The sequence below is a fragment of the Neolamprologus brichardi genome, chromosome 20, assembly GCF_056152115.1.
Source record: "Neolamprologus brichardi isolate AB-2024 chromosome 20, ASM5615211v1, whole genome shotgun sequence".
NCBI lineage: Eukaryota > Metazoa > Chordata > Actinopteri > Cichliformes > Cichlidae > Neolamprologus > Neolamprologus brichardi.
This window is the reverse complement of record NC_142123.1, coordinates 17,766,889-17,792,612: the sequence shown is the minus strand read 5'-3', so window position 1 is coordinate 17,792,612 and position 25,724 is coordinate 17,766,889. Positions and strand designations below refer to the sequence as shown.

Below are 25,724 nucleotides of genomic sequence, written 5' to 3'. Positions count from 1 at the left end.
AACTTCAGTGAGAGTCATGAAGTCTCTCATGTTAAGAAATTATTATTTTTAACAGATAAAGAGGTACCTGTGAAGATATTTTCTACGGCTTTATATTCTGTACCTTCAGTGATGTCACAGAGGCTTAAAGGCACATGGGAAAAGGAGTTACGTATAATAATTGATGATGAATAGTGGAAACATGTCTGGAGTTATGCCAAATCAATCTCAGTTTGTAATCGTACGAAAGCAATACAGTTAAAAATCATACACAGAATGCATATATCCATATTTCGCAGACATCAATATAATCCTACCCTTTTACCCATGTGCATCAAATGCAAGACAGAAATTGGTACCCTAACTCACAGCCTCTGTTCATGTTTGAAATTGCAAGAATATTGGTCTAATGTGTTATCTGAAATGGAGAAGATTTTGGGTTGTAAATTGGAGATGGACCCTTTGTCTCTCATACTGAGTCTCCCCAGCCGGTGGTTAATATCCAAGAATAATAGGAGGTTGTATTGTATTCTCACCTATGCGGCGAGGAAGAATATACTACTCCAATGGATTAATGAAAAAGCACCAACTATTAAAGGTTGGAAAAGAGTAGTGTTGGATCTATTGCCATTGGAATATCTTACATGTGTACTGCACTCAAAAACAGACCAATTCTTTGAGGTGTAGGAACCAATTATGTGGAACCTGATGTCTCTAGTATTATGTTACAAGGATTCTCATGAGTGTTCAAACTGCAACTGCAACGTACTACTGGGACCACAGGTATTGTACTGTATTGTATTCTTTATTTATTTTTTAGATGTATCTGAGCTGGTGTTTTGTTTTGTGTTTAGTTCTCAGGCTGTTTGTTTGTTTTTGTTTTTGCTTTGTTTTGGGGTTGTTTATTGCTTTGTGGGGGGGGGGGGTTGTTTGGGTTGGTTTTTTTGGTTTTTTTGTGGCTCTGAACTGTACACGTTATTATATTATGTAATTATGTACTATTTGTGAAAATGAAAAAAAAAACGAATAAAAAAAATATACATATATATATATATATATATATATATATATATATATAAAGAAAAGTGTTATAGTTAAGTACCAGTCAATTTATACAGGTGTTTTTGTTGCTTGCTTTATTGCATATGTAATTATGAGTTTCTCTTTTAGAAAGGGAGAGTATTTAAATGAAATGAAATGAAAACATGGGAGCAAAAGACAATGCAAGACACAGGATATGTACACAAGAAAGCTTTTGTTTTCTGAAAAGTCTGTAGAAGCACTACACTGATCTGTGAATGTGTTCTTGACCCTAGGTGTCCTACTCCAGGCTGTGATGGCAGTGGACACATTACTGGCAATTACGCATCACATCGGAGGTAAGACCTCAAATCTAGCTTAGAAGTAATGTCCAGTGTTTGCTTCTGCTGTTTTCAAAGTGTGATTATAGCAAAACAAAATCATTCATTTTGGCCTGTAAAAAAAAGAAAGAAAAATCTTATTAGCCTGTCTTTACTAAGTCTGTCAGACAGCAGGCAGAACACTGTTCACCATTACTGACACACAGTTTGGTCAAGTTACTTGAAAATAGTAATTAGTTACTAATTACTTCTCCAAGAAAGTAATCCCATTACTTTACTGATTACTTATTTTCAACAGTAATTATATACTTTATTATTTTATTACTTAGTTTAAAAACATGATACACAATCTGAATAGGTAATAAGGCAATAGACCTTTCAGCCCATTTTTCTGCATAATCCATCATATAAAATTGAATCAAATGGAAAAGCCTCTTTTTAAAAATTGTTTTATTAGTTTTAATCTTTTAACTTTATGCACATTGCATCGAGCAAACATTTTATTATATGTAACTGTCTTTCACTTGAAGAAAATTGTTTAACAGTTAAACCTGTTTTCTGCATATTCAGCATATAAAATAATGTGTTGCGTTTACACTCACTCTTTCAAATAGATGCAAGTAATGCACAGCAAAAAAACCCCTCAAATCTAAGATTCAGCAGCACTAAGTCATGCCACTCTTAAATCTACTTTCACCTGTTTAGCAGGAGTGGGACTGGTGGAGGTTTGCCACCGCAGTGGTCATGTCAGTGGGGGGATCCGGGGGTTTCTCTGTGAATTTCACATTCCCGCGGCAGCGTGCTCGGTGCTTGCTCAGATTTGAAGTTTAATTTTACCCTTTTTACGGAATCAAACTCAAAGTAATGTGAGTACTTCCAAGCTTTAAAAGCTGCATGGTCGTACTCTCTCCCGTCCTCCATATTATCCATTGTTGATCTACACACGTCTGTTGCTGCCACAGACGTCACACGCTCGTACTTCATTGTCATGAGACAAACAAAATCACGGTTTATTAATGCAGTAACACAGCGTGCTTACGGGAAAGTAACAGTAATCTAATTTGCAATAGTAATCCCTTACTTTACGCGTTACTTGAAAAAAGTAATCGGATTACACGTTACTGCCCATCTCTGCTGACACATTACTTTTATGGCATCCAATCCTGTGACTTTCCTAGTGTGTGTATATAGCTGTGTTCACTGCAGGAAAAGCAAAGCATTCAAGCTTCTCACACATTATTACCAAAATACTGTATTTACTTATACTGCCCTCTACTTCCAATACCTGGCTGAAGTCAGCAGTCAGACCAAATTCTTCCTCTCCTCAGAATGAGCACAATGACAGGAGGGTTCAGGTTCCCTCTCTATACTTACACCACGTGAACTTGGGCAAAACTGAGGAAATATCCACCTGCTGGTTTCTTGTGTGGGCATGTTCTTCCTATTGGCCAGATCTATAAATATCAGCATGAATTGTTGTCTATATTGCCACGAGAGCCTTGGAATAAAGTCATAACAAGGGTGTACCCTGCCTTCTCATCCTATGACAGCTGGAAAAGACTCTAGCCTCCATTCTCATGTCTTTAAATTAAATAATCACAAGACACAGAAAATACTTGCTCGTTTTTTTCTTTACTAAACTCTGTGCCAATTTTTTTTACTCTTCATTGACAGAAGCAAAATTCATATTTCAGATTACATACCAACAGTGCTTTAAAAGACAATTTCAAGCTGAAGAAGGTGCATCAGTCATGAAGAACATTGTTTGCTTTCCCTCAACAGCAACACTCTTACTGTGGACTTACTGATGACATTATTGAACAGCAACAAATTTGCAAACATGCATATCCCAAATCATGCAAGAAGGTGGAATCAAAGAAGTAAACTTTGTCTAAGTAACAAATGAACATGTTCATCTAGGATACAATGAAGTGGTAACAGTGAGTCAGCTCTGAACAGACTTCAGTTAGTCCAGAACAAGGCGGCCAGATTAGTGTTAAAGTGTTCATACTATACAAATATCGATAAAATGCATGATAAACTTTCTTGGCTTTCTGTACAAGCTGAATTATACTATGGCTTACTTGTATTTTTAAAGAAAGCAATACTGTTAAACACACCATATTTTTTTTCTGCTCAGTTGCAATATCCAGATGAAATACATAATCATAGTACACAATTTTCAACAAACCGCAATTTAGTAACTCCTCGAGTTAAACACAACTTTTTGAAAAACTCTGTTATATTTAGCGCACCTTTTCAGTGGAATAAGTTGCCTTACGCACTTAGAGAATTGGCTTCTATTCATAATTTTAAAAATCACTTATAAGCCTATTTAGGCAGCTTTTAATTCATTGTAAATACTGTAAGAGGGCAATGTCATTTGTAATGGAAATGTGTGTATTTTGTTTCAGTGTTATTAATATTTATATGCTTATGTTTTCTTAATCGTAAACCCTTACTGTGGATATAAGAGCCAAATTATGCAGATATTTGGTATCCAATTTATTGTGTAATATTATATTTGATTGTAATTGATGGTTTTTGCCCCAGGAAGATTAGCAACCACTGTTGTGGAAGCTAATGGGGTTCCTTATAAATAAACAAAAATAAACAAACAGAAAAGGTTTCCCATAGTTATATAACAAGTTTTAAGTCAAAATACATTTCAGTCATTGGGAGAATAGTGTGCAAGGCCATCTCATTCCCACAGCTGACATATAGCTTTGGTCCCTCTTTCCTGGTGACTCGCACATTCCACACCAATCTGTCTTTATTGGAGGATACAGTAAGTGATAACGACAACAGGCCAGCTGGTTCTTTTTCATCAATACTTGACAAGCATCACATTTCTTTGTTTAAGGTTGGCTGCTCCGATGTCCACTTCTGTGAGGTTGTAGTGGGAACAGATAATGTTTCTGCCACTTGTCCTAGAATGCGTTAGACCAGTTTTGAACCCTGTGTCACTGATGTTTGGATAATATGGACCTACTTTTTGAGTAAGCAGTGAAGGTGTAAGAATGAAATGATTTGAAACATACCTGGACATTGTACAGCATCTGTGGCACATCCAACATGTGGCCAGTCCACATGAGATCAAATAGTTTGTCATATTCCAGCCACCACACAATACAACTTTATTGTTATTTTGAAGGCGACTGTTTGTTTGTTTGTTTTTCCTGTGCAAGCGAATGCAGCTTCACTTTAAATGTGTTGGAACAGAGTTTTATGAAAGAAGCTGGCCTTCAAAGTTATCAGCTCACATTAAATAAAACATTTATGAAGAATGTAAACATGAGCTTCTTAGTACTTATTTACTGACGTCAGGTAAAGCCATCTGCTTAGTTTATGGAGAGCAGATAGCTGTGTTTAAGGATTCCAGTTTGAATGAACATTATGAAGCTAAACACACAAAAAAAGTACAACAATTGGTCTGATGCAGAGTGGGAACAGACATTTCAATCTTTGCTAGACCTTTTCTCCTTGTCTCTGGACTAAAGCTGCAATGTCTATGACATAGGCCCGATATTCCATCTTTGTACACTGACACAATTAAAGAGTGAAAGTGACCACAAATATAGTGATTTTTTTTTTATAGAAGTGACTGCCTGCTTAGATAGGCCTGGCCTGAAATGGAACAAACCAGCAGGTTTTATGATTGGCTGTCCAAACCAGAACTGAAATTGGTGTTTTTGCATTGTGCTATATACCAGGAGGTGTCGCAGTATGCGGCAGCACACTGTATGAATTTGCAAAGAGGACCCAAAATGCAGACACAAAGAATGTGGAAGAAAACTTGAATATTAACAAAAAGCGAGACGTTTAATGAGGCTGTTAAAAGGTACAAACAAAGGGCAAGGCAAACTGAAGCAAAACTAACATTAACCTAAACTGGGTGAACAAAACAAACAACATTAAAAACCTGGACATGAAATTTAGAAACATGGTGTGGAGAACATGACGTGAACAACAGACAACCTGACAGAAATACACAGACTAAATACACACGAGGGTGATTAGTGGAAGTGGAAACACATGGGGAAACAGCTGACACTAATCTGACACGAGACAAAGGAAGCAAAGTGGACTACACTGACATAGAACAGAGACTATCAAAATAAAACAGGAAACAAAGTGGAAAGCAGACATGACAATACAACTTCACAACATGTACAAGAAGACAAGAAACATGACAGACTAACACCGAAGACCTAAGTGAAACATAAATAAACTAAAGGCAACCAAAAGATAATCCAATTACTCAACATAATAAAGGAATAACTTAAGAACTCAAAACGTAAACTGAAAACGCTGGGTCAGAGACCCAGGTTCGTGACAGGAGGTGTTATTGTAAGTCAGTGCTAGTTTTGTGAAAAGGAAGGCAAGGACATCCTTGAGCTCTCAGGTGCAGAAGGGAAGGCGGACCTTGCTGTTGATGTGAGTGTCCTTCTTATTTCCACCTCAAACACTGAACCTGACTTTAATGCACTTATTCAAACCTAAAACATAATGAGTGAGATTTCTCTCACTGAACAAGAAAAAAAAAGAACTGAGAAACTGCTGATAAAATAATTACTTCAAACAAAACAGAAATAGCATTGTTTATGAGGTATTTAAAAATTTGGAAAAACAATTATTTTGCTATTCATTGTGGGTGTTTTGATTAAATAGTGATAAAATGTTGGCATTTTCACTATACCTATTTCCAAAAGTGGCTTTGTTCTGCATATCACAGTGAGTTTAGCAGTCTTATTGTCTGTGGAAATAAGCTATTGTAAATTCTGGGTGGTGCTGATTTTTTAATGATGGGGATATGAGGCGTGTCTCCCAGTGCAGAGGGCATACGTCTTACTGTGTCCTTGAAAATGGTCTCCAGAAAGGCATTAACATCCATCCTTACCATCCATCCTCAGTTCAAAAGTCGCAGAGCCTTGCTGTCAGTTAACCAGTCAACATACCAACGAGCGACAAGCTGCACCACAGTGGTGCAGCTTGAACAAGATAGGACAGATTTATTTGCTGAAAGGGGAAATAACACAAAACTATACTGGTACATCTATAAACTAACACATAGAGACTCACACAGCCAGGAATGAGAGAGATTGCCACGCTGGACGGAAGAAAACAAAAGGCTTAAATATACAGGGAATTACGAGGGAACAGGAAACTTGTGGGGAACACAGCTGGGGCAAATTACACACAATGAGACTGAGCATGTACAGTTAAACATTATACATGAGACAAGGTAGACAAGGTAGTAAGAGAGGCAAGCAAAACATGGCGTAGGAGACTACCAAAGTAAAACAGGAAATAATGGGAACACACTCAGAGAGGTGCAGACAAACAGAGACATGACTGGGGAAACATGGATAACATGACAGGCAGGGGGGAGCAGAATGAAACATGAGTGAAGCAAGACACAAAAACTCACAACATAGATAAACACAGCCACACAGAGGGCAAAGACACAAGGGGGAATCTAATAATCAAAAGGCTAAACAGAATAACCTAGGTACTGTAGAATAAATCCTTAGAATAACAAAGTGGACTTAGATATAAATTAGAATACAAAATAATATCAAAACACAAGAAAACTCAAAATGCTGGGCCAAAAAACCCAGGATCATGACAATAAGTCCAAAATCTAATTTGAGAGTAAGGTGTTCAGTCCAGTCAGAGAGAGAGCTGTGGGATGATTGCACTAAAAACTAAAGAGAAAATGATAAGCAGAATCCTGGCTTAACTCATCTTTTTCTCCAAGTGCCATAAGATAGTGTGTAGGGCACATGTATTACATATTATACAACATGCTCTAATCACTTCATCCAAAACAGTCCTGAAGTAATGCCGTTGCACCCTGTAGGTGGTAGATAGAAAGCACTTGCATAGAAAAAAGTGCTTGTGTGCATGGGTGACTGAGGCAGGTTGTGTAAAGCACTTTGAGTGCTCAGATAAAGAAGAAAAGTGCTAAATAATGACCTGTCTATTCAACCTCTGACCAGACTCTGATCTGCTTTTATATAATTTTATGAGAGAAAGTGCGAGAAAGAGAGCAATATGCCAGATGATATATACAAGTTTTTAGGATCATATGCTGCAATCCAGATGATGACAGCATGCCCCCTTGAGGCTGTGTAAAGCCACTAGGAATAGACCCACGGGGCTTACATTTCACTACCCTACTAAGGCCCATAGTAGGCTGATCAGGGGTCCAGTTCAAGCATGAAATGCAAACCATATCTTGGTCCAACAGTGCGGGGCCTCAGTGGGACAGCCCATAATGTGGGCTGACTGTGAGCTGCCCACACTAACAAGAGAATGGCCCACAGTGTGTCCCACTGTAGACCTGCAACAGATCTACAGTATGCTCAGATACTGGCCTAATATATTTTACTTGTTGAGCTCTTTTGCAGTATATCAATTAGAGCAAGTATAACTTTAATTTTACTGAGGTTTTAAATCAGTCATCTTCTCTCAGTCTTATATTTCTGACATTGTAATAAAACATGTTCTATCGTTTCATGTTTTCATCTATTTTAGAGAAGATATGAAACACATTTACTTTTGTATTATAAATAATAATAATAATAATAAATATAATATATATAATACCAGCAAATGTGCCCATGAACTGAGGGGCTGTGTGAGCAGGACAAAACCAATGCTTATCACTCACTAAACGGGTGTGCCCACACATGGTCGACACACAGTTAAGTGCCCACAGAATTCCTTCTGGGGGACACAAATGGGCAAAATTTCACTATGGGGCACACTTGGGCTAGCCTACCCAACCTTCATAGTTTTTTAAAACCCATAAAGGGAACCCAAAGGTCAAAATTGTGTGGGCAGGGCAAGTGTGGATTTGCCCAGCCAACACAGTCTCACAGTTTACCCACATCTACCCACTGTGACCCCACACAGGTATGTTTGCTAGCTTCAGGGAAAGCCTTGTTTATGTCAGCAAGACAATACTAAACCACATACTTGGCTGCAATCTAGCACCACACTGAAAGTGTTTGAATTGTGAAATGAAAAGTGTCACTAAGTGTAACTTTTAAGAGATTTCTATTTCTTATCTCCTTATTTTGCAAATAACTAAAACTAGTTTTTCTAACAGCTCTCAGCTAAAGACATTTTTTCAAATTGTTTATAGCTTTGGAATTTTATTTTTATTTATTTAGGTTTTACATAGATTCCCATTTTGTGGGTGGGGTCTCGAGGGGGCAGGGGTAGCATGGTACACGCATTGAAAAAGTTTCTTCAGCTGTAATGAAATGGCTCATGTAAAATTTGTATCTTCATTGCTTCAGTGTTTGTTCAGGACATTAGCACAGACAACTGGGACCTCTCACACCTGACCTCATGTAATGAAACAAACTAATACATGTCTGTGTAGGTTCTCAGTCATCCAGGTCATCGTAGTCAAAGGAGCTTGCAAAGAAAAGCGTCTGGGCTTCTTTAAGTTGCTTGAAGACGTTTCACCTCTCATCCGAGAAGCTTCTTCAGTTCTAAGTTCCACTGTGAGCGACCATCTTTGAACAGAGGCAGTGGTTTACGACACCAACTGTCTGCCATCTATAATCCAGTTTTGAGTTCCCTCCCCAGACGCCTTAATGCCCACTCACATCCCGGGCCATCTGACCTCAGCAATTCGCATGATAAGGTGGGGCCAGGTTTCACAATGAGCTCACCCAAAACCCTGGCTGATTGGGACCCACACCCATTTTCACACCTTGGCTCAGGCGATTAGAAGATCATCAGGGGGTCCTTTTGTCCCTCTGCGGGGGGATACTCCCACTAGGTTTAAATCTGGGACTCCCCACCATTTGACCTTAGAACTGAAGAAGCTTCTCGGATGAGAGGTGAAATGTCTTCAAGCAACTTAAAGAAGTCCAGACGCTTTTCTTTGCAAGCTCCTTTGAAAACTAATACATGGTTACTATATGTAGAGGATACGCAGTGAAACTTTTGAGGATTTACCTTCATTCTCTCTTCATTTGAACAAACGAGACCTTTCAGATGTTTCAGCAAACAGTAGACTGTTACATTTACAACTCACACCATTCAGAGTAGATGACTCTGGTTATGCCAAAGAACATATTTAGGGGAAGCTAACAATGACACTACTTGAATTTAAAATAATACCATTTCTGTCCTTGCTGTGTATCCTGCTCAATTCTGTCCTGGCTCTGCAGTCTAGTTCAGGTTCTGGCTCTTTCCTTCACTCATACTCAGACATTCTGATCTGTCTGGTGTTCTGACATTCTCTCTCTAACCTATCTTTCAGTCTGTCAGGCTGTCCTCTTGCTGATAAATCACTTCGGACCCTCATGGCTGCCCACACAGCAGAACTAAAGTATGTGTGCTTTCTCCCGTCTCTCACCTCCACAGCTACAGCTCTGTCCTTGCTCTCCTTTTTAAACTAATATAAAATACTAATATTTTTGATATAATACAATATATCAAAAATTGGAAACAAAAAAAACATTGATTCTAAGTAATCTGGTGGAAAAAAATCATTTTTGCCAGCAATGTGCTAATAATTTAAATTTGCAAATTGAATAAGTGCACGTGTGTGCGTGTGCGTGCGTGTGTGTGTGTGTTTGTCTCAGGTGTCCAACTCCAGGTTGTGATGGATCAGGCCACATCACTGGAAACTATGCTTCACATCGCAGGTGAGAGTTTGCCTCCCTAATCACATATTCGTTACAGACTACATCAGTTACTCAGTGTATTTATGTCACACTTTGGCAATAATAAAAAAAAACTCTGTGTGTAGACTTATTTTCTTGGTCCCTACTGCTTACACAGTCCACCAGTCTCACTAAGACAGAAGCTGACATTGAATGACAAACATTAAGCTAACAGAATATAATGTTCACATAAACTCACTGTAAATGTACTGAGTCCTTGTAAACTGTTAAAATGCGCATTAAACAGAATCAGTTTCACCTATATTAGCTTACATGTTTCAAAATATACAAATGACATTTTTACTTTTTGAGATCATTCTTTTAAAGAATTTTATTTAGCCTATGTTTAAGCAAAGCTTTGTCTTTTCTGTGTGGTCCACTTTCTTCCTCTGTGCCAGTTTGTCTGGATGCCCCCGAGCCAAGAAAAGTGGAGTCAAATCAACCCCTACCAAGGATGACAAAGAAGATTCTGAGCTGCTCAGGTTTGCAACAATAGCTCATTAGCACCGTGTGTGTGTTTGTTAGATTATAATTTGGTTTACTTTGGCTCAAAAGAAATGTATTATAGATATTAAGTATCAGAAGATGAATTATGATGATTCAAATTCAAATTCAAATTTTATTTGTCACACACACACAACCATACACAGTATGACATGGGGTGAAATGCTTGTAGCTGTACAATGCCCGACCATTAAATGACAGAAAAAAAGTTTTACAGTATTTACAATTTACAGGTTACTACAAAATTTACAAATTAACTTAGAAATTTACAGTAAAAAATGTGCAAATAGCAGAAAGAGATTATAAAGATTATAAATTATAGGAATTATAGGATTATAGGAAATGTGTGGTGGTGCGTGTGGTGATGTGATGTGATGTGTGGGAGAGTCCAGTCCTACACCTGGTTCAGGGCCCGAATAGCCTGGGGGAAGAAGCTCCTCCAGATTCAGATGAATGATGGAGTTTTAGTTCTTACACCACCTTCAGGGCTGTCACAGGACAGCACACTGACCCTGTGAAGAGGATAATATCTTACTTATTTTAAAACTATGCCTCTATTCTTTCCTGTAGAAAAATGGAAAGGATTTCAATGATGGGACAAATGGGATAAATGACACATTTGTCTACTTTAACCCATTCAGAGGCCATTGTCTAAATTCATGTACCAAATTTAAAATGTCTTGTGTTAACCTAAGCCAAACTAGCCTGACAGTGTTTTCTGCCCGGCTACAGATGTCCTGTTCCTGGCTGTGATAGCCTGGGCCACATCAGTGGGAAGTACGCCACTCATCGCAGTGCTTATGGATGTCCACTAGCAGCACGCCGGCAGAAGGAAGGTCTTCTAAATGGCACACCCTTCTCTTGGAAGGCCTTCAAGACCGAGGGCCCATCTTGCCCAACACCAGGCTGTGACGGTTCTGGTCATGCTAACGGCAGCTTCTTGACACATCGCAGGTACCCTGAATATCAGTGCATCATTGATAGTGGTTTTAACCAAACTTCTGATTTATTTTGGTTTATATATATATATATATATATATATATATATACACAGCAGATTTCTGTACTTGGACAGGCTGACAGATGAGCTGAAGCAGGAGTCTCTGTGGAACATGTTGTTAGCAGAGTAACATTTGATGTGATCTGTAGTGACCGTAGGAAGAAGGTGGAGGTATGCTCTGGAGAGAAGAGGAATGAAAGTCAGAAGATAGTCAGACGGTAGCTCAGTGCAAGAACATCAATAAGCGGAGGCAACCATCAAAGCTGCGAGATCCCGAGGCTACAGCACAATGGGAACAACAGTTGACCATATAAATATGATGAGCTAACTCAGGCAGAGAGCAGTGTAACTGTAGATGATGCATCTACTGAGCTGGGGATGAAGACTGTGGGCAGACTTAATGTAGCCACACAACCAAGACACAACTCTCCCGGCTCCCTGAGTCTCATCCGAGGAGATCCTCACAGAGAACAGAACTCTGCTCACCATCTCTAATACCGGCATCACAGACACCAGTAAGCTCATATATGCCACTGCCACACTTGGATATAAGATTAAAAATGCATGTAGAAAAAGCCCCCCATTAAGAAGAAGGCCAGAAAGCAAACTCAGGGAAGACTAGAAGGATGTTAGTCGGCTAACAGAGGTGCAAAGGGCATCGTAAGAGACAGGTCCTGGACAAATAAGCAATACAACAATATATCTATAAATAAAGTTCTTGAAACCATCAAAAAAAGGCTCACAGCTTTGGCCACTAGGCTGAGGAGATGCATCACAGAAAAGGTGTACTCCCACTGCAAAGAAACAGTAGTACAAGATCAGACCCACAAAGAGCTGTGACTGAGCAGTACTGGAGGAATATGTATAAGAAAGGTGTCACACAATATCAATATCATGGACTAAGAGCAGACCAAAGCAACCTCCCAGAACAAGAATCAGTCACCTTGACAAAGGCCAGCATCCAAAAACTCCAGAAAGAAGAGCTGGAGAGCACCAGGTCCTAACAATGCCTACTAGCTGAAGAAAGGCTAAAGACATTCATTCAATGATTGCCTGGTGGCACAACTAAACTAAACAGCACAACTAAAAGCAGGTACTCATCTGGACTGACTAACACAGGGCAGAGCAATAGCGATCATGAAGGAGCTCCACAAGGGTATAACACTGTTGAACTACTGGCCAACTGCCTGCTTTTTCACAACATGGTAGCTCCTCTCAAGTATCATAGCAACCAAGCTGAATAAGCACATGAATCATTACATGAGCACTGGGCATTGAAAACAACACCAGAGGATCAAATGACCAGCTTCTGTTAAACAGAGCAGTACACCAGGACCCTAAGACCAGGCAGACTAACCTGAGCACCACCTGCATTGACTACAAGAAAGCCTACGACTCCCTCCCACCACCCACAACTGATCTATAGGTTTCTTCCTGTAGAGAGGAGTTTTTCCTTTCCACTGTTTTCAAGTGCTTGCTCATCGTGGGCTTCTGATTGTTTGGGTTTTCTCTGCTTTACTCTACATTGTAAGGTAAAGACTACATTAATACAAAGAATCTTGAGGTAACGGTTGTTATGATTTAGCACTGTATGATTAAAATTTAATTCAATTGAAAATACCAAGATGTCCATTGCTCTTCTGGGGCTACGTCCACACCTACGCGCGTATTTTTGAAACAGAGATTTTCCGTTTTCTTTTTTTTACTTTAAATCCCATCCACACATGCAGTTTTGAAAAATCTCCATCTACATGTAAATGCAAAAAACAAAGTCAAACGCTGTCAAGAACATGGCAAATCCTAACCGTATAGAAATGTTGGCCAATCAGAAGTCTAGAAGCTTAAACACGGTAAACAGGGTTTTTTGCCCTCACAAAACCTTAAGTACTTCTGAAAGATTTTTGTGTTTTTTCTGGAAACACAGCTAATTTTGTGTTACTTTTCAAGCTTCTGTATCATTTCAAATGTTAATAAGTAAAGACAGTATTTTGAATTTTGTCTCACTGGCTCTCTTGGCCAGAGTTTATTCAATTAAGAAAGAAACTGAAAATTTTACATTAGTCTGAGTGATTCATAATCATAAGTCACAGTGCTGTGAAATATGGCTGGTGTAGACTCAAAACTTAGAAATGGACAAAATCCATGCCGAATACATAATTTAATTATGTATTCAAACCCAATGACAGCGTTGGCATCAGGATTTGGGTTGTGAGAGTGTCTGTGCTGAATGTAGAAGCCACGTCCAAAGTTCACTCTGACGCCTCTGTCTTTGTAAATGGAGGAACAGTAACTGTGTTTTGATATGTAAGCGTGTAAAAACTGTAGATTGTAAGATTAACAGCAACAGTATTTTGTCTATATCCACCATTGTTGAAATTCATCTCATGTAAACAATAACGTGGCGCATACCTTTGACATTGCGTGACTAAATCTCAGTTTTCCTCGTCCACATGTAAATGCAAAAAATCTCCACCCTGACAGGAGTTTTTAAAAATCTCAGTTTTCAGTGATCCAAAATGCTGTTTACGTGTGGACAAAAGGTCCAAACACATAGAAAAAGCTGCGTTTAAACAAAAAAGAAGAACCATCTATGTGTGGACGTAGCCTGGATAGACCTCAACCTTCTAAGCCAGTTCATTAAGAGCGGATACAGATATCGTTTCAGGAGTGAAATGAGTGGAATAACCCTCAGCCACTCCTGTACATGGATGTCATGAAACTATACACCAGGAGTGAGCAAGACATCAGTTAACTGTAGGTGATCCAAACCAAAGGGATGAAGTTCACAGAAGGTGCGATAGCATACGTGTAGCACAGCTCCAAGTACATAGGTACCCAACAGGCCAATGGGGACCATCATGAAGAAGCAAGGTCAGTCACAGCCAAATATATCTATGCCCAGGATAGAGTCACAGTAAGATCCAAAAAGTAAGAGAGACACATTAAAAACAAGATCAATAGTAGGATTAAGGTTAGAGCTATTAATACATACATACGCTATGCAGATAACACCCAACTTTATCTATCGATCCATAACACACACCAATTATTTAAACTGCAGGAATGTCTTAAAGACATAAAGACCTGGATGGCCTCTAATTTTCTGCTTCTAAATTCAGATGAAACTGAGGTTATTTTATTCAGCCCTAAAATCTTAGAAATACTGTATCTAACCAGATTCTTGCTGTGGATGGCATTACCTTGGCCTCCAGTAACACTGTGAGCAACCTTGGAGTCATTTTTGACCAGGATATGTCCTTCCATACCCATATTAAACAAATATGTAGGACTGCTTTATTTGTACTATATCTCTAAAATTGGAAATATCCTGTCTCAGAGTGATGCTGAAAAACTAATTCATGCATGTTTTACTTCCAGGCTGGACTACTGTAATTCATTATTATCAAGATGTCCTAAAAACTCCCTGAAAAGCCTTCAGCTAATCCAAAATGCTGCAGCAAGAGTACTGACAGTGACTAGAAAGAGAGAGCAGATTTATCCTATATTGGCTCCTCTTCATTGGCTCCTCACATACAAGGTCTTAAATAATCAGGCCCCATCTTATCTTAATGACCTTGTAGTACCATATCACCCCATTTAGAGCACTTTGCTGTTGCACTGCAGGCTTACTTGTTGTTCCTAGAGTATTTAAAAGTAAAATCAGAGGCAGAACCTCCTGTCAGTTTTCAGGCCTCTCTTCTGTGGAACCAGCTTTCAATTTCAATTCAGGAGAGACACTATCTCTACTTTGAAGATTAGGCCAAAGCTCTTGCTCATAGATGATTGTTGGGGTTTTCTCTGTTGTATTATTGTAGGGGCTACCTTACAATATAAAGCACCTTGAGGCAACAGTTGTTGCTTCAAGGTGAGGCAATCAGAGGCAGTAGGTCTTATGAAGTAATGAGTTCAAATTTGGAATTATAAAAAAAATGTTCAGAAAAGGTCAGGTGAAATATATAATAGTAGTTGTTTACAGGGAGTTGTATTTAAAAAAACAAAAAACAAAACTGGAGCTCTGTCATGGTTTGGTGGTACATTTCAGCCAGTAGGGTTGGAGATCTGGTCTCTTCCAAGTTAGGTGTGCCTGGAACATTTCCAAAAGGAGGTGCCCAGGCTCTTTTTCACACACAGAAACAGCTTTCTTCTGAAATCTTTCTGGATGTCTGAGCTCCCTAACCTTTGTCTAAAGCCGAACCCAGCCATCCTACAGAGGAAACTCTTGCAAACAGCCATTACCCAGATTTCATAACCAACGGTAAGGGTTGTGATGTAGAGGGACTGGTAAATTGAATGCTTTGCCTTTCAGCTCAGCTCCCTCTTCACTATGGCAATCCAATACAATGCTCACATTACAGCTGATGCCACACCAATCTGTCAGTCCAACCTGTACTCCGTTACTCATTACTCATGAATAAAAAGACACTTGAACTCCCTTGATTAAGGAAGCCTCTCGCCTCCGACCCAGAGAGACCATTCCACTCTTTTTCTGGCAAAGAACCATGGCCTCAGACTCTTGGGTGTGCTGACTCTCATCCCAGACATTTCCTACTCTGTTGTAAACTGCGCCAGTGCATGCTGAAGATTGCACTCTTCTCTTCCACACCCTTCTCAACCTGGAAATGCCTTGCAATCCTGTCGATATAAATCAAGAACGTTAGGGACAAGGGGTTGAATCCAACACCTGCTGAAAACATGCTTAGATTTGTTACATTTGTTTGTTAAATTTGACAGCCCCACAATGTCAGTGTCAATGTTGAGATGCGAGGGTGAATCTCATCCAAACATAGTGCTCACACCCATGATTCTACAATTGCCAAAGCCACAGCCCTTTTGGTGCTCTGATACTGCTCTACTGCTTCAGAACACCCCTGGTCCCACTGCCGTGACAGGTACAGATGAGCTGGATGCCTCCGAATTGGTCCTGAACATGGCCCATTATGACTTTATTTACCTCACCCTCCCCTGGGATGCAAAAGAAATCCTTTCAGATGTGGGAGTTAAAGATTCGACAGACATGGGCCTCTATCAGCCACTCAGTTTATCATCACTACTTGTTTGGGTTTTCCAGGTCTGTCCAGCGGTCTTGGCCACCATCTGACTCAGTTTACTTTGATGTGGTGAACATATTACAAAACTCAGTTCACCTTTTCAGCTGAGTGAACAATGTATATATATATATATATATATATATATATGTGTGTGTGTGTGTGTGTGTGTGTGTGTGTGTGTATGTATACATACAATTTTTTGATTTGATATATGGCTTCATATCAGATAATCTAATAACAATGTCCATCATTAACCTAAGGTGCTCTGGTAACGAGTTCAATATTATGCTTGAACATGGCTTTTGTTTTCACCAACCCATGCCTAGCACAGATTTCCAATAACAAAACACCACTGGATTAGATCAAGCAAGCTGTTTCTCTCAATCTTGAGAGGGATGATTGAGAGTCCCTCTCAATCATCCCTCACCAGGTAACTCCAACGAGACTTCATCGTGGGCACTGAAGTCTCTATAGAGAAACATTGCACCCAATCACAGTGCTTGCACCCATGGGTGGTGGATCCACAGGGCGGCAAAACTATGTTATTTTTGTGTGCTATGCCCGAACAGGCCCCATGGACCCAGGGCTGGATCCAATGGTGGGCCACAATTTAAGGTTAACCAGCCCCAAGAACTCAGTTCCATGAGGGTTTTTTGAATTGCTCTTTGACAAATAATAAAGGTGGCCATGCAAAATATTTACAATAAAGCTAATTTGAAATGTACAAATTCTATTTTTGCTGTATTTTCATGTATGTTTGTACACTTAAATAAAAACCTATTTTCCATTTTCCTGGCAAAATCTGAAAAAATGAGGGGTTGCTCAAGACGTGCGTGTGTGTGTGTCTGTGTGTGTGTGTGTGTGTGTGTGTGTGTGTGTGTGTGTCCCTTCTCATCCATGTGTCCACTATTTCAGCCTTGTGTGAGAATGTAAGAGCTCTTGATCCTCATCAGCTGCTTCTCTCAGTCTGTCAGGTTGTCCCAGAGCATCAGCCAACAAGAAAAGAGCCAAGTTCCCTGGAGATGAGTATATCACTGCAAAGTTCAGAGCCAGTGATGGTAAGAAACCGTGATGTTTCCTCTCTGCTCAAAATTATGCCTGTGTTACATTTGTTTTTGCTCCTATACTTCACAATGAGAGTTACATTTTATTTATATAGCACTAAAGCAAAACAACAGTTGCCCCAAGGTACTTTATATTGTAAAACCACTACTATAACAGAGAGAAAACCCCAACAATCAGATTACAATCAGATAGTTTAAATGCTGAGTGTAATCCAAATAACAGGCTACCAAAGCAGGACTATTAGTTGTCTTCATATTCATTTTGCTAATAGTGAATTTCTGATCTTGCTCAGTGCTGGACAATGATGAAGATATCAAGCAGCTCAATAAGGAAATCAACGAGCTGAATGAGTCCAACTCAGAGATGGAGGCCGACATGATAAACCTGCATACTCAGGTGAGTGCAGCTTTTCAGTCACTGCACAGCCAGCAGGACCCCATGTTCTATTCCAGATATTGCCATGTGACATTACACCCAGATATGGTGTATTGGTCAGTCTTCCTATGCAGCTACCAACACTGGTAAAACATTCAACTCCATAACAACCAAGGAAACATAATTTATACAGTCCAAGTTCTTAAAAAAGTTGAGCTGGTAAAACATTTAAAAAAATGTGAATATCTGCAAATTTTACAGACCCAAACACAGAAAACATATCAGATGTTTAAGCTGAGACATTTTACTATGTAAAGGCTGGAAAAGCAATTATTACTAAAAAAAAAAAAAAAAAAAGGGAAAAAAAGAAAAGAAACAGCTGGAGGAACATTTTGCACTTAATTTGAATAGTTGGCCACAGGTTGGTAACATGACTGTGTGTAATCAGAGCATTTTAGAGACAGAGTGTCACCTTGTGCAAAAATCTGTTTTCAATTATGAAACAATTCCAGAATAATGTTCCTCTGTGTAAAATTGCAAATCTTTCAATATGTCATCATCTATATGTGAAAGACTCTGACCCACACAGCATTCTGTAACTGTTTGGTTAGTTTTTATTTAATGTTTCTGGCACACACAATGCTTTCCGTTCGCCCAGGTGTTACCACAGTACTGTGTCCGGAGCTCTGAACAAGCCGAACAGCAGTGTGATGAATTGGTACAAACTGTATGGAGTGGAGAATACTGTCTTTTCCTTGGATTCTGCAGACAAGGGAATCTGCCAGTACCTCTTGGTTAAATCCAGTGTCATGAAAAATAACACTGGCCTGCCTAAGCAGTCCAGGAGCTCGTCGACCCAGGACATGGGGTAGGCATCAAGCCATGACACTTTGTTCCCCTTGCAGTAATAGACACAGAACCGTATAGACCCATCTTTCTTCACAACCAGAACTATGGGCCTACAACAAGCACTGTGCAACTGTTCTGTCACTCCCATTTTCAGCATTTCAGCCAATTCTTTCTGAACAATTTGTCGCTTATGTTCAGGCAACCTGTAGGGCTGTAAATGCACCATCACGCCAGGCTGCGTTTCAAAATGGTGCTCTATGAGAGTCATACAGCTAGGCAGCAGGGAGAACAATCTGCAAAACACTGTTGCAATGCTGCAACATCCATTTTCTGGGACTATGTGAGATGGTTATCACAATGGAGGGAGGCGGGAATGGTGGAATTTGGTACCTCCGGCTCCAACTCATCTCTCTCTTTTACCAGGCTCACCAGAGAATCAGTTTCAGCCTCTCTTCACGCTTTAAGGAGGTTGAGGTGACAAGTTTGAGTGGCACCTCCCCTGTTCGACCATATCACTTTATAGTCAACGTCCCCCACTCGCCGTGTGACCATGAAGGGTCCTTGCCACTTGGCGAGTAATTTCAAGCGAGAAGAAGGTAGCAAAAAAAGCACTTTATCTCCAGGTGAAAATTTGCCAAAGTCTAGCCTGTCTGTTGTACTGGCACTGCTGCCGCTCCTGGGCCTGGTGCAAATTCTCTCAAAATGATCACCCCAAAGTATGCAGCTTTGCTCACAAGTCCAGGACATACTGAATCTCATTTTTAGCGGGACTCAGACCTTCCTTCCAGTTTTATTTGATTAGGTTGAGCAGCCCTGTAGCTTCCTGCAGAACAGTAACTCAAAGGGAGAAAATTCCATGGAGGCCTACAATCAACAGAGGGTCTAACCAGCGATCCCAACTATGTTCACATCTCATGAATGAACTTACAAATCATGGATTTTACAGACTGAAATGACCTGAAACAGCAGCACCTGCACCACTCTCTTTGCAGTGCGCAGTGGCACTACTTCTGGGTATCACGTTGCATAAACCACTAGAACTAAGACAAAGTGATAACTGCATCCAGTGATCCATGCCAACAGCCTCAAACGGGACCTCCATTTATGGCAGTGGACGCAAAGACACTTCTCTGTGCAAGTGTCACAACTCACTCAATAAAGACTTGACTCCTTACGAGGATGCTGTATGTCCCTCAGGGACCGGGGAGGGTGCCGGAGCCCCAGCGATGCGGAACACCTGTCCCACCTCAATCAGCAGACACTCCCACTTCAGGTGTCCTGGCTGCACTCACTCCCAGCACTCCTGCCCTGGCGCCCGTGCCATGGCTCAGAAACAGTGCCAGTCACTTCAGGGCCCTCGGGGACAGAAAAAATGTTTTTTCCCCAGTACTCAGTGCCAGCTATGATGCCATTTAAAATGCAGAAGGTTGCAGGGCCCTCCCATGGCTCTCTCATCCAATTATTTTCAACTCCTGTCACAAAGTCAAAGAAGAAGTGCAGACCACCCTAATTCATCACCTTGCTGCCAAGTGATTTCTTATGTTTATCTGTTCTGTGCCAATCCTTGTCACAGTTTTTACTTGTATACTAATCCCACTATGCATTTTGATGTCTTTAAAGCATAATCAAGCAAACAAGCGAGAGAATGCTTTGGAGACCTTAACTTTTATCAAAATACAGTTTTGCTAATGTCCACTACACTGCCAACCTTGAAATCTTGACAAGGCTTTGTTTTTTTTTTTAATGAATCCATGCAGAATTCACTTATATGACCATTGGGAAAACAATGGAATGTCTTGCCTTATCAAGACTTCTTTTTTCCGAGAGGTACATTTACCAAAGCCTGCGTTGTTACTTCTGTCCTGTTTTGGTTTATGAGTAATGTTGGTGAATGAGCTGAATACTACACTAGTTCACTCTGTTGTGTATATGGGTGTCCAGGTATTTGTACTCCTCCACCACATCACATTGGAGCATAGAGTGTGTTATACTTTTGTCACGATAATACACACTGTAGCCGATTTGTATCAATCAAATCCCCCCCCCCCCCCCCCCCCCCCCGACCTTACACACATAACGCAGACATTACATGGGGATACAAGTCGGAGACCCAGCGTTACAGAAAAAAAACACTGAATGTACACAACATCGGGAAAGTACAAGAGGAAAAAAAGAGACCTCTACTCATGCTGTGCTTCCATGGTAGGACAGCACGAGAACAGGAAACAAAAAAACACACAAATGTCCACAGCACAACTTTGTGAAAGACATGACAAGCCACAGGATTGGGTGGGGGGTGAGGAGTAATACGAAGCGAACACAGCAGCCACCCTGCACAGCGCTACCATTCCAGCGCGGCACACAGACCCGCCGTGTTCCCTCGCAGGAAACAAGCATCGAAGGCGTTTGGAAAGGGAGGGGGGATGAGTGAGTGCTTATTTTTTTTTCATTTTTTTTTTCATTTATTTGTTCATTTCAGGCACAACAAAAATACATATATTGAACATAAAGTGCTTATCAGTGTAAGTGTATGTGTGTGCGTGTCCATAGTTCAGCTGAGACAGTGTCCTTCGCCCTATCAGGCTAAGTAAACAGTCCTCCAGCCAGTCCAGGTGGCCTTGCATGGGATGGGAAGAATAGTCATCACACAGTCGTTATCAGGGAGTGTTTGTCCGGCTTCAGCCTTGGGCCTGCAGCTGGCGCCGTGGTGGTGTCTGCATTATGATCTCGAATTTGTTGATTTTCTTTCATGCGAGCAGCTCAGGAGAATTTTCAAAGCTGATCTTTAACACTCTGATGCTGGTCTCTCGATCTCCCATTGGAGAGCCGCGAGCCTCCCCATGATGGTATCAAACGTCTGTTCCGTGGTGTTGTCATTCTTTTGATTCTGAGACCTCACAACTGCAGTGATCCGTTCTGTGATGTGATCCAACTTTCGCTCAAGGTTCTCATCTTGAGCAGGGCCCTCTCTGATGTATCCCACCATACGCTCAATGGTGTTGTTTTGAGCCTTCAAAGCAGTTGTAAGCGTCTACAAGGTGTTAACCATGCTGCGTTCGTTGTGAGAGGTCGCGCCTCGTCCCGTCGCTTCGATTCCAGCGGGCAGCCTTGGGGGGGTTTGAACAGCCGGTTCCGCTCTCTCAATTCTCCGATAAGTCAGGGCCAAGCCAGCTCCGATCAGCAAGAACCCTGTTATCATGGTTCCGAATAGGTAGATATCTTCAGCGTCCTCGATCGACAGTCCCGCCAGGCACATGACTCTCCAGTTCTGCCACCCGTCCATCGTGTATCCGGCAGGGAAAGTCCCTCCAGGGCACTCGGGCTCTCCCAAGCCCAGACTTCTCGTTGAGAAAAGGGTGTCAATAGCATTCAGAGACCAGTTGATCAAATCCATAATTCTCTTTTAGGTTTTAGAGATCGACAGTGAGAGACTGTTCCAGGGAAAGTAATGCACATGAGACAAGACAAGGACACAGAGGCTAAGCAGGGAAGATAAGGGTAAGGAGGAGAGGAGAAAAGTGTGACCGCCTTCGCTGAGAGCCAAAGAGAAGAGAAGCTATCTGGCCTTTTCTACTCTCCCAGAGTACTCAAAGCGCTTTATACAACATGACACATTCACCCATTCACACCTATTTACACAAGCATGCTTACTAACTACCATTCACACACATTCTCGCTCTGATGAATGCAATTTTAATTAGAGCAACTTGGGGTTGATATCTTGCCCAAGGATATTTGGCGTGCAGAGTAAGGGCAGCCAGGGATCAAAACACCAAACTTCCGATCAGCAGATGGCCTGCTCTCCCTCCTGAGCTACAGCCACCCCATTTTCTGTTCTTTAAATTACTTATTGACATCATAGTTCAGAAAACGTCCAAACAAACACATGGCCTCTCTAAATTCCATCTCTTTTGTTTAGTTAACATGTGAGTACATATATATACATAAAGGTCTAATTCCAAACTGCATATCAGGTTTTTACACATGCATGTTGAAAGGGCAAAAATATTCTTGAGGCGCTGTTAATAATATTAAAATTGGGGGTTATTATACAGTGGCATTACTTTAAATGGAGCAAAACTGTACTTTGATAAAAGTTAAGGTCACCAAAGCATTCTGTCATTTGTTTGCTTGATTATGCTTTAAAGACATCAAAATGCATAGTGGGATTAGTATACAAGTAAAAACTGTGACAAGGACTGGTACAGAACAGATAAACATAAGCAGTCACTTAGCAGGTGATGAATTTGTGTTGTTTGCACTACTTCTTCTTTGATTGGGTGACAGGAGCTGAAAATAATTGGATGAGAGAACCATGGGGATGTCCTTGCATAATTTCAAGAAAACTGCGCTTTAAACGCCGTCACAGCTCACACTGAGCACCAGAAAAATGTCTTTGAACACCACTTTTCCTGGCACCCACAAAACAGGCATTCGCAAGAATGACTTCCAGGCTTGCCGGTCTATGGCAGCGGACCCAGTTTCACTGTCTGTAAACACATTTCCATCCGTTCAACCAACAAAGAAGCTATGAATATGCTGTGAATAACATATGGGTTTATGAGATCTGCCAGTCATTACATTCTGTTTTCATTTCTATTTTACAAGCATCCCAGTAGTTTTGGAATTGGGTTTGTAGTTGTCGAGCTGTTGGTGGTGCTACTTCAGAAATGTGTTGCGTCCTTCTCTGCTTTAGATTTCTTCTATGGAGAAGAACCTGAAGAGCATGGAGGAGGAGAATAAACAGATAGAAGAAAGGAATGAGGCCTTGTTCCTGGAGCTATCTGGCCTTAGTCAGGCTTTGATCCGGAGCCTAGCCAACATCAGCCTGCCTACCATGGTAAGCATTGCTGCTTTTTAAGAAAAAAGACCTGAGCATCTTCCTCATTTCAGCAGCTTTAAACATTTCACTTGAAATTCAACTTGGGTTCAACCCCTTGAAGACTTTAGTCTAAAAAGATTTATAGAGTAAGATCAAATAGCCTTTCTTTCATTTTTTCCAAATTAGCATTTTTACCCAAATCAAATGTTTGTCAGTAAGCAACCCTGTGCGATGAATGTTTTTTACAGCATAGCTTCAGTACAATAGAACAGTCAGCCTAAAGCAGCTGATAACTTAAACCCCATGCAAGTGTCTCTCTCAAAGAAAACTAATGATAGCATACATTTAAGAGATAAAACATGTGAGTAGTATTGTGTACTAGCACTGTTTTGGGTGTTACACCTTTTTATTCTCTTGACGTGCGTGTCTTTGGCAGGAGCCACTATCAGAGCAGAACTTTGACAGCTATGTGGACACCCTGACCCACATGTTTACCAACAAAGACTGCTACCAGAACCCCGAGAACCGGGCTCTGCTAGAGTCCATCAATCAGGCAGTAAAGGGCATCGAGGTGTAAGAGAAACTGGAGGACAACAGGTGGCAGGGCATCACGGTGACGCCACCAATCTTTTTTTCCAAACCCTTTAGATACTCTGTGTCATGAGTTTTTCTCATTGGAGTTTTGTCCTCTGTTCTTTGCATTTGTTTCCTGTTTGCATGTTGCTTTATAAAGGTGTGAGCGTGAACAGATGTGTGGATATAAAGTGTGTCAAGGCACACTGAAAGCAAACTGTTGCCATAAGCAACGGCACTTCAAGGTATACACAGACAGGCACAGAGAGTACAGAACAAAGGAGTGCAGTATCCCGCCTGAGCTGAGCAGATTCTTAGTTAGTGAACATTTCCCATCTCCACTCAGTAATGTTGATAGTATTCTATATGAGCATAGTGATGTTGCACTTCCAGGACTAGTTTGTAGATTCATTGTTACTATTGCTGTGTATCTATTTAAGTCGACTGCAAATGTTGGTTTAATAACTTATTTATTCATGTCTGCGGTAATATTTTTATGTTGACTATTATTCATTATTGATTTTATTTTATTTCAAAGTGCTACCTGAGAAGATTTTAACCGGAAACTAAGAGAAGGGAGTCATTTCCTCTGCACCGCTTAACAAAGAGGAAATATTTTAAGATATCAACTATGAATTGTTTTATATATCTTATTATTTATTTAAAACACTGGGATCTTTTTAAGTGCAAATATTTTGTAACAGAAAGTTTTTTAATAATTTTCTAAAAAATCTTTTGTGCTTCTGTTTATATGAGTTTTCTTTTTTCCACAAGCTATTTTGAGTACATTGCAATACACTGGGAAAATTGAGCTGCACATATTTCAGTATTTATCTGGTAATGATGAACAAAGTGATGGTGAATATTTATTTTGTACTGTCTATGTGTTAATGATGGCTGTGTATGGATTAGTCTTTATGTTTGCTCTTGAAATAAAGGTCAACCCAAAATGAATATGGACTGGACTGAGTGTATGCTTCCAGGTCTTTTAGCAGTAAAACAGTCTTTTACTGCTAAAACCTCTTAAAGGTTCTGGAAAACCACAATCAGTGTTAGAACTGACTCTGTGGTCAAGGTTTTGTGTAATTCTAGTATATGTCTGTGAAGGTTCTCAGTCATCCTGGTCATTGTAGTCTAAGGAACTTTGAAAGAAAAGCGTCTGGACTTTTTACTTGCTTGAAGATGTTTCAGCTCTCATCCAAGAAGCTTCTTCAGTTCTAAGGTCAAATGGTGGAGAGTCTCAGATTTAAGCTCCATGGAAGTGTACCCCAAGAAAGACATGGATCCCCTATTGATCCTCTATAGCGAAGAACGCTCAGACCTCTACATTGGAGAGGCCAAACATCCATTTCATAAATGCATGACACAACATAGAAGAGCCACCTTAATGGGACAAGACTTGGCAGTCCATCTGCATCTAAAGGACAAAGGCCACTCTTTCAAGAATGCCAATGT

The 25,724-nt window shown here is 40.4% G+C and overlaps 1 protein-coding gene across 4 annotated transcripts in view; it reads left to right on the top strand.

Annotated features, from left to right (window-relative positions):
* Positions 1 to 25,223, top strand: part of myt1a (myelin transcription factor 1a) — a 54,173-nt gene extending 28,950 nt beyond the window's left edge. For 3 of the 4 annotated variants that reach the window (XM_087833597.1, XM_087833595.1, XM_087833596.1), the window contains exons 14-22: positions 1,296 to 1,358; positions 9,628 to 9,696; positions 9,953 to 10,015; positions 10,432 to 10,515; positions 11,270 to 11,491; positions 17,552 to 17,643; positions 17,943 to 18,046; positions 23,571 to 23,714; positions 24,133 to 25,223. In XM_087833597.1, coding sequence (XP_087689723.1) covers positions 1,296 to 1,358; positions 9,628 to 9,696; positions 9,953 to 10,015; positions 10,432 to 10,515; positions 11,270 to 11,491; positions 17,552 to 17,643; positions 17,943 to 18,046; positions 23,571 to 23,714; positions 24,133 to 24,273 — 982 coding nt within the window. In that variant the 3' untranslated portion in view covers positions 24,274 to 25,223. The remainder of the gene's footprint in view (positions 1 to 1,295; positions 1,359 to 9,627; positions 9,697 to 9,952; positions 10,016 to 10,431; positions 10,516 to 11,269; positions 11,492 to 17,551; positions 17,644 to 17,942; positions 18,047 to 23,570; positions 23,715 to 24,132) is intronic. The other variant, XM_087833598.1, reaches the window with a different exon arrangement.
* Positions 25,224 to 25,724: the final 501 nt, after the last annotated feature.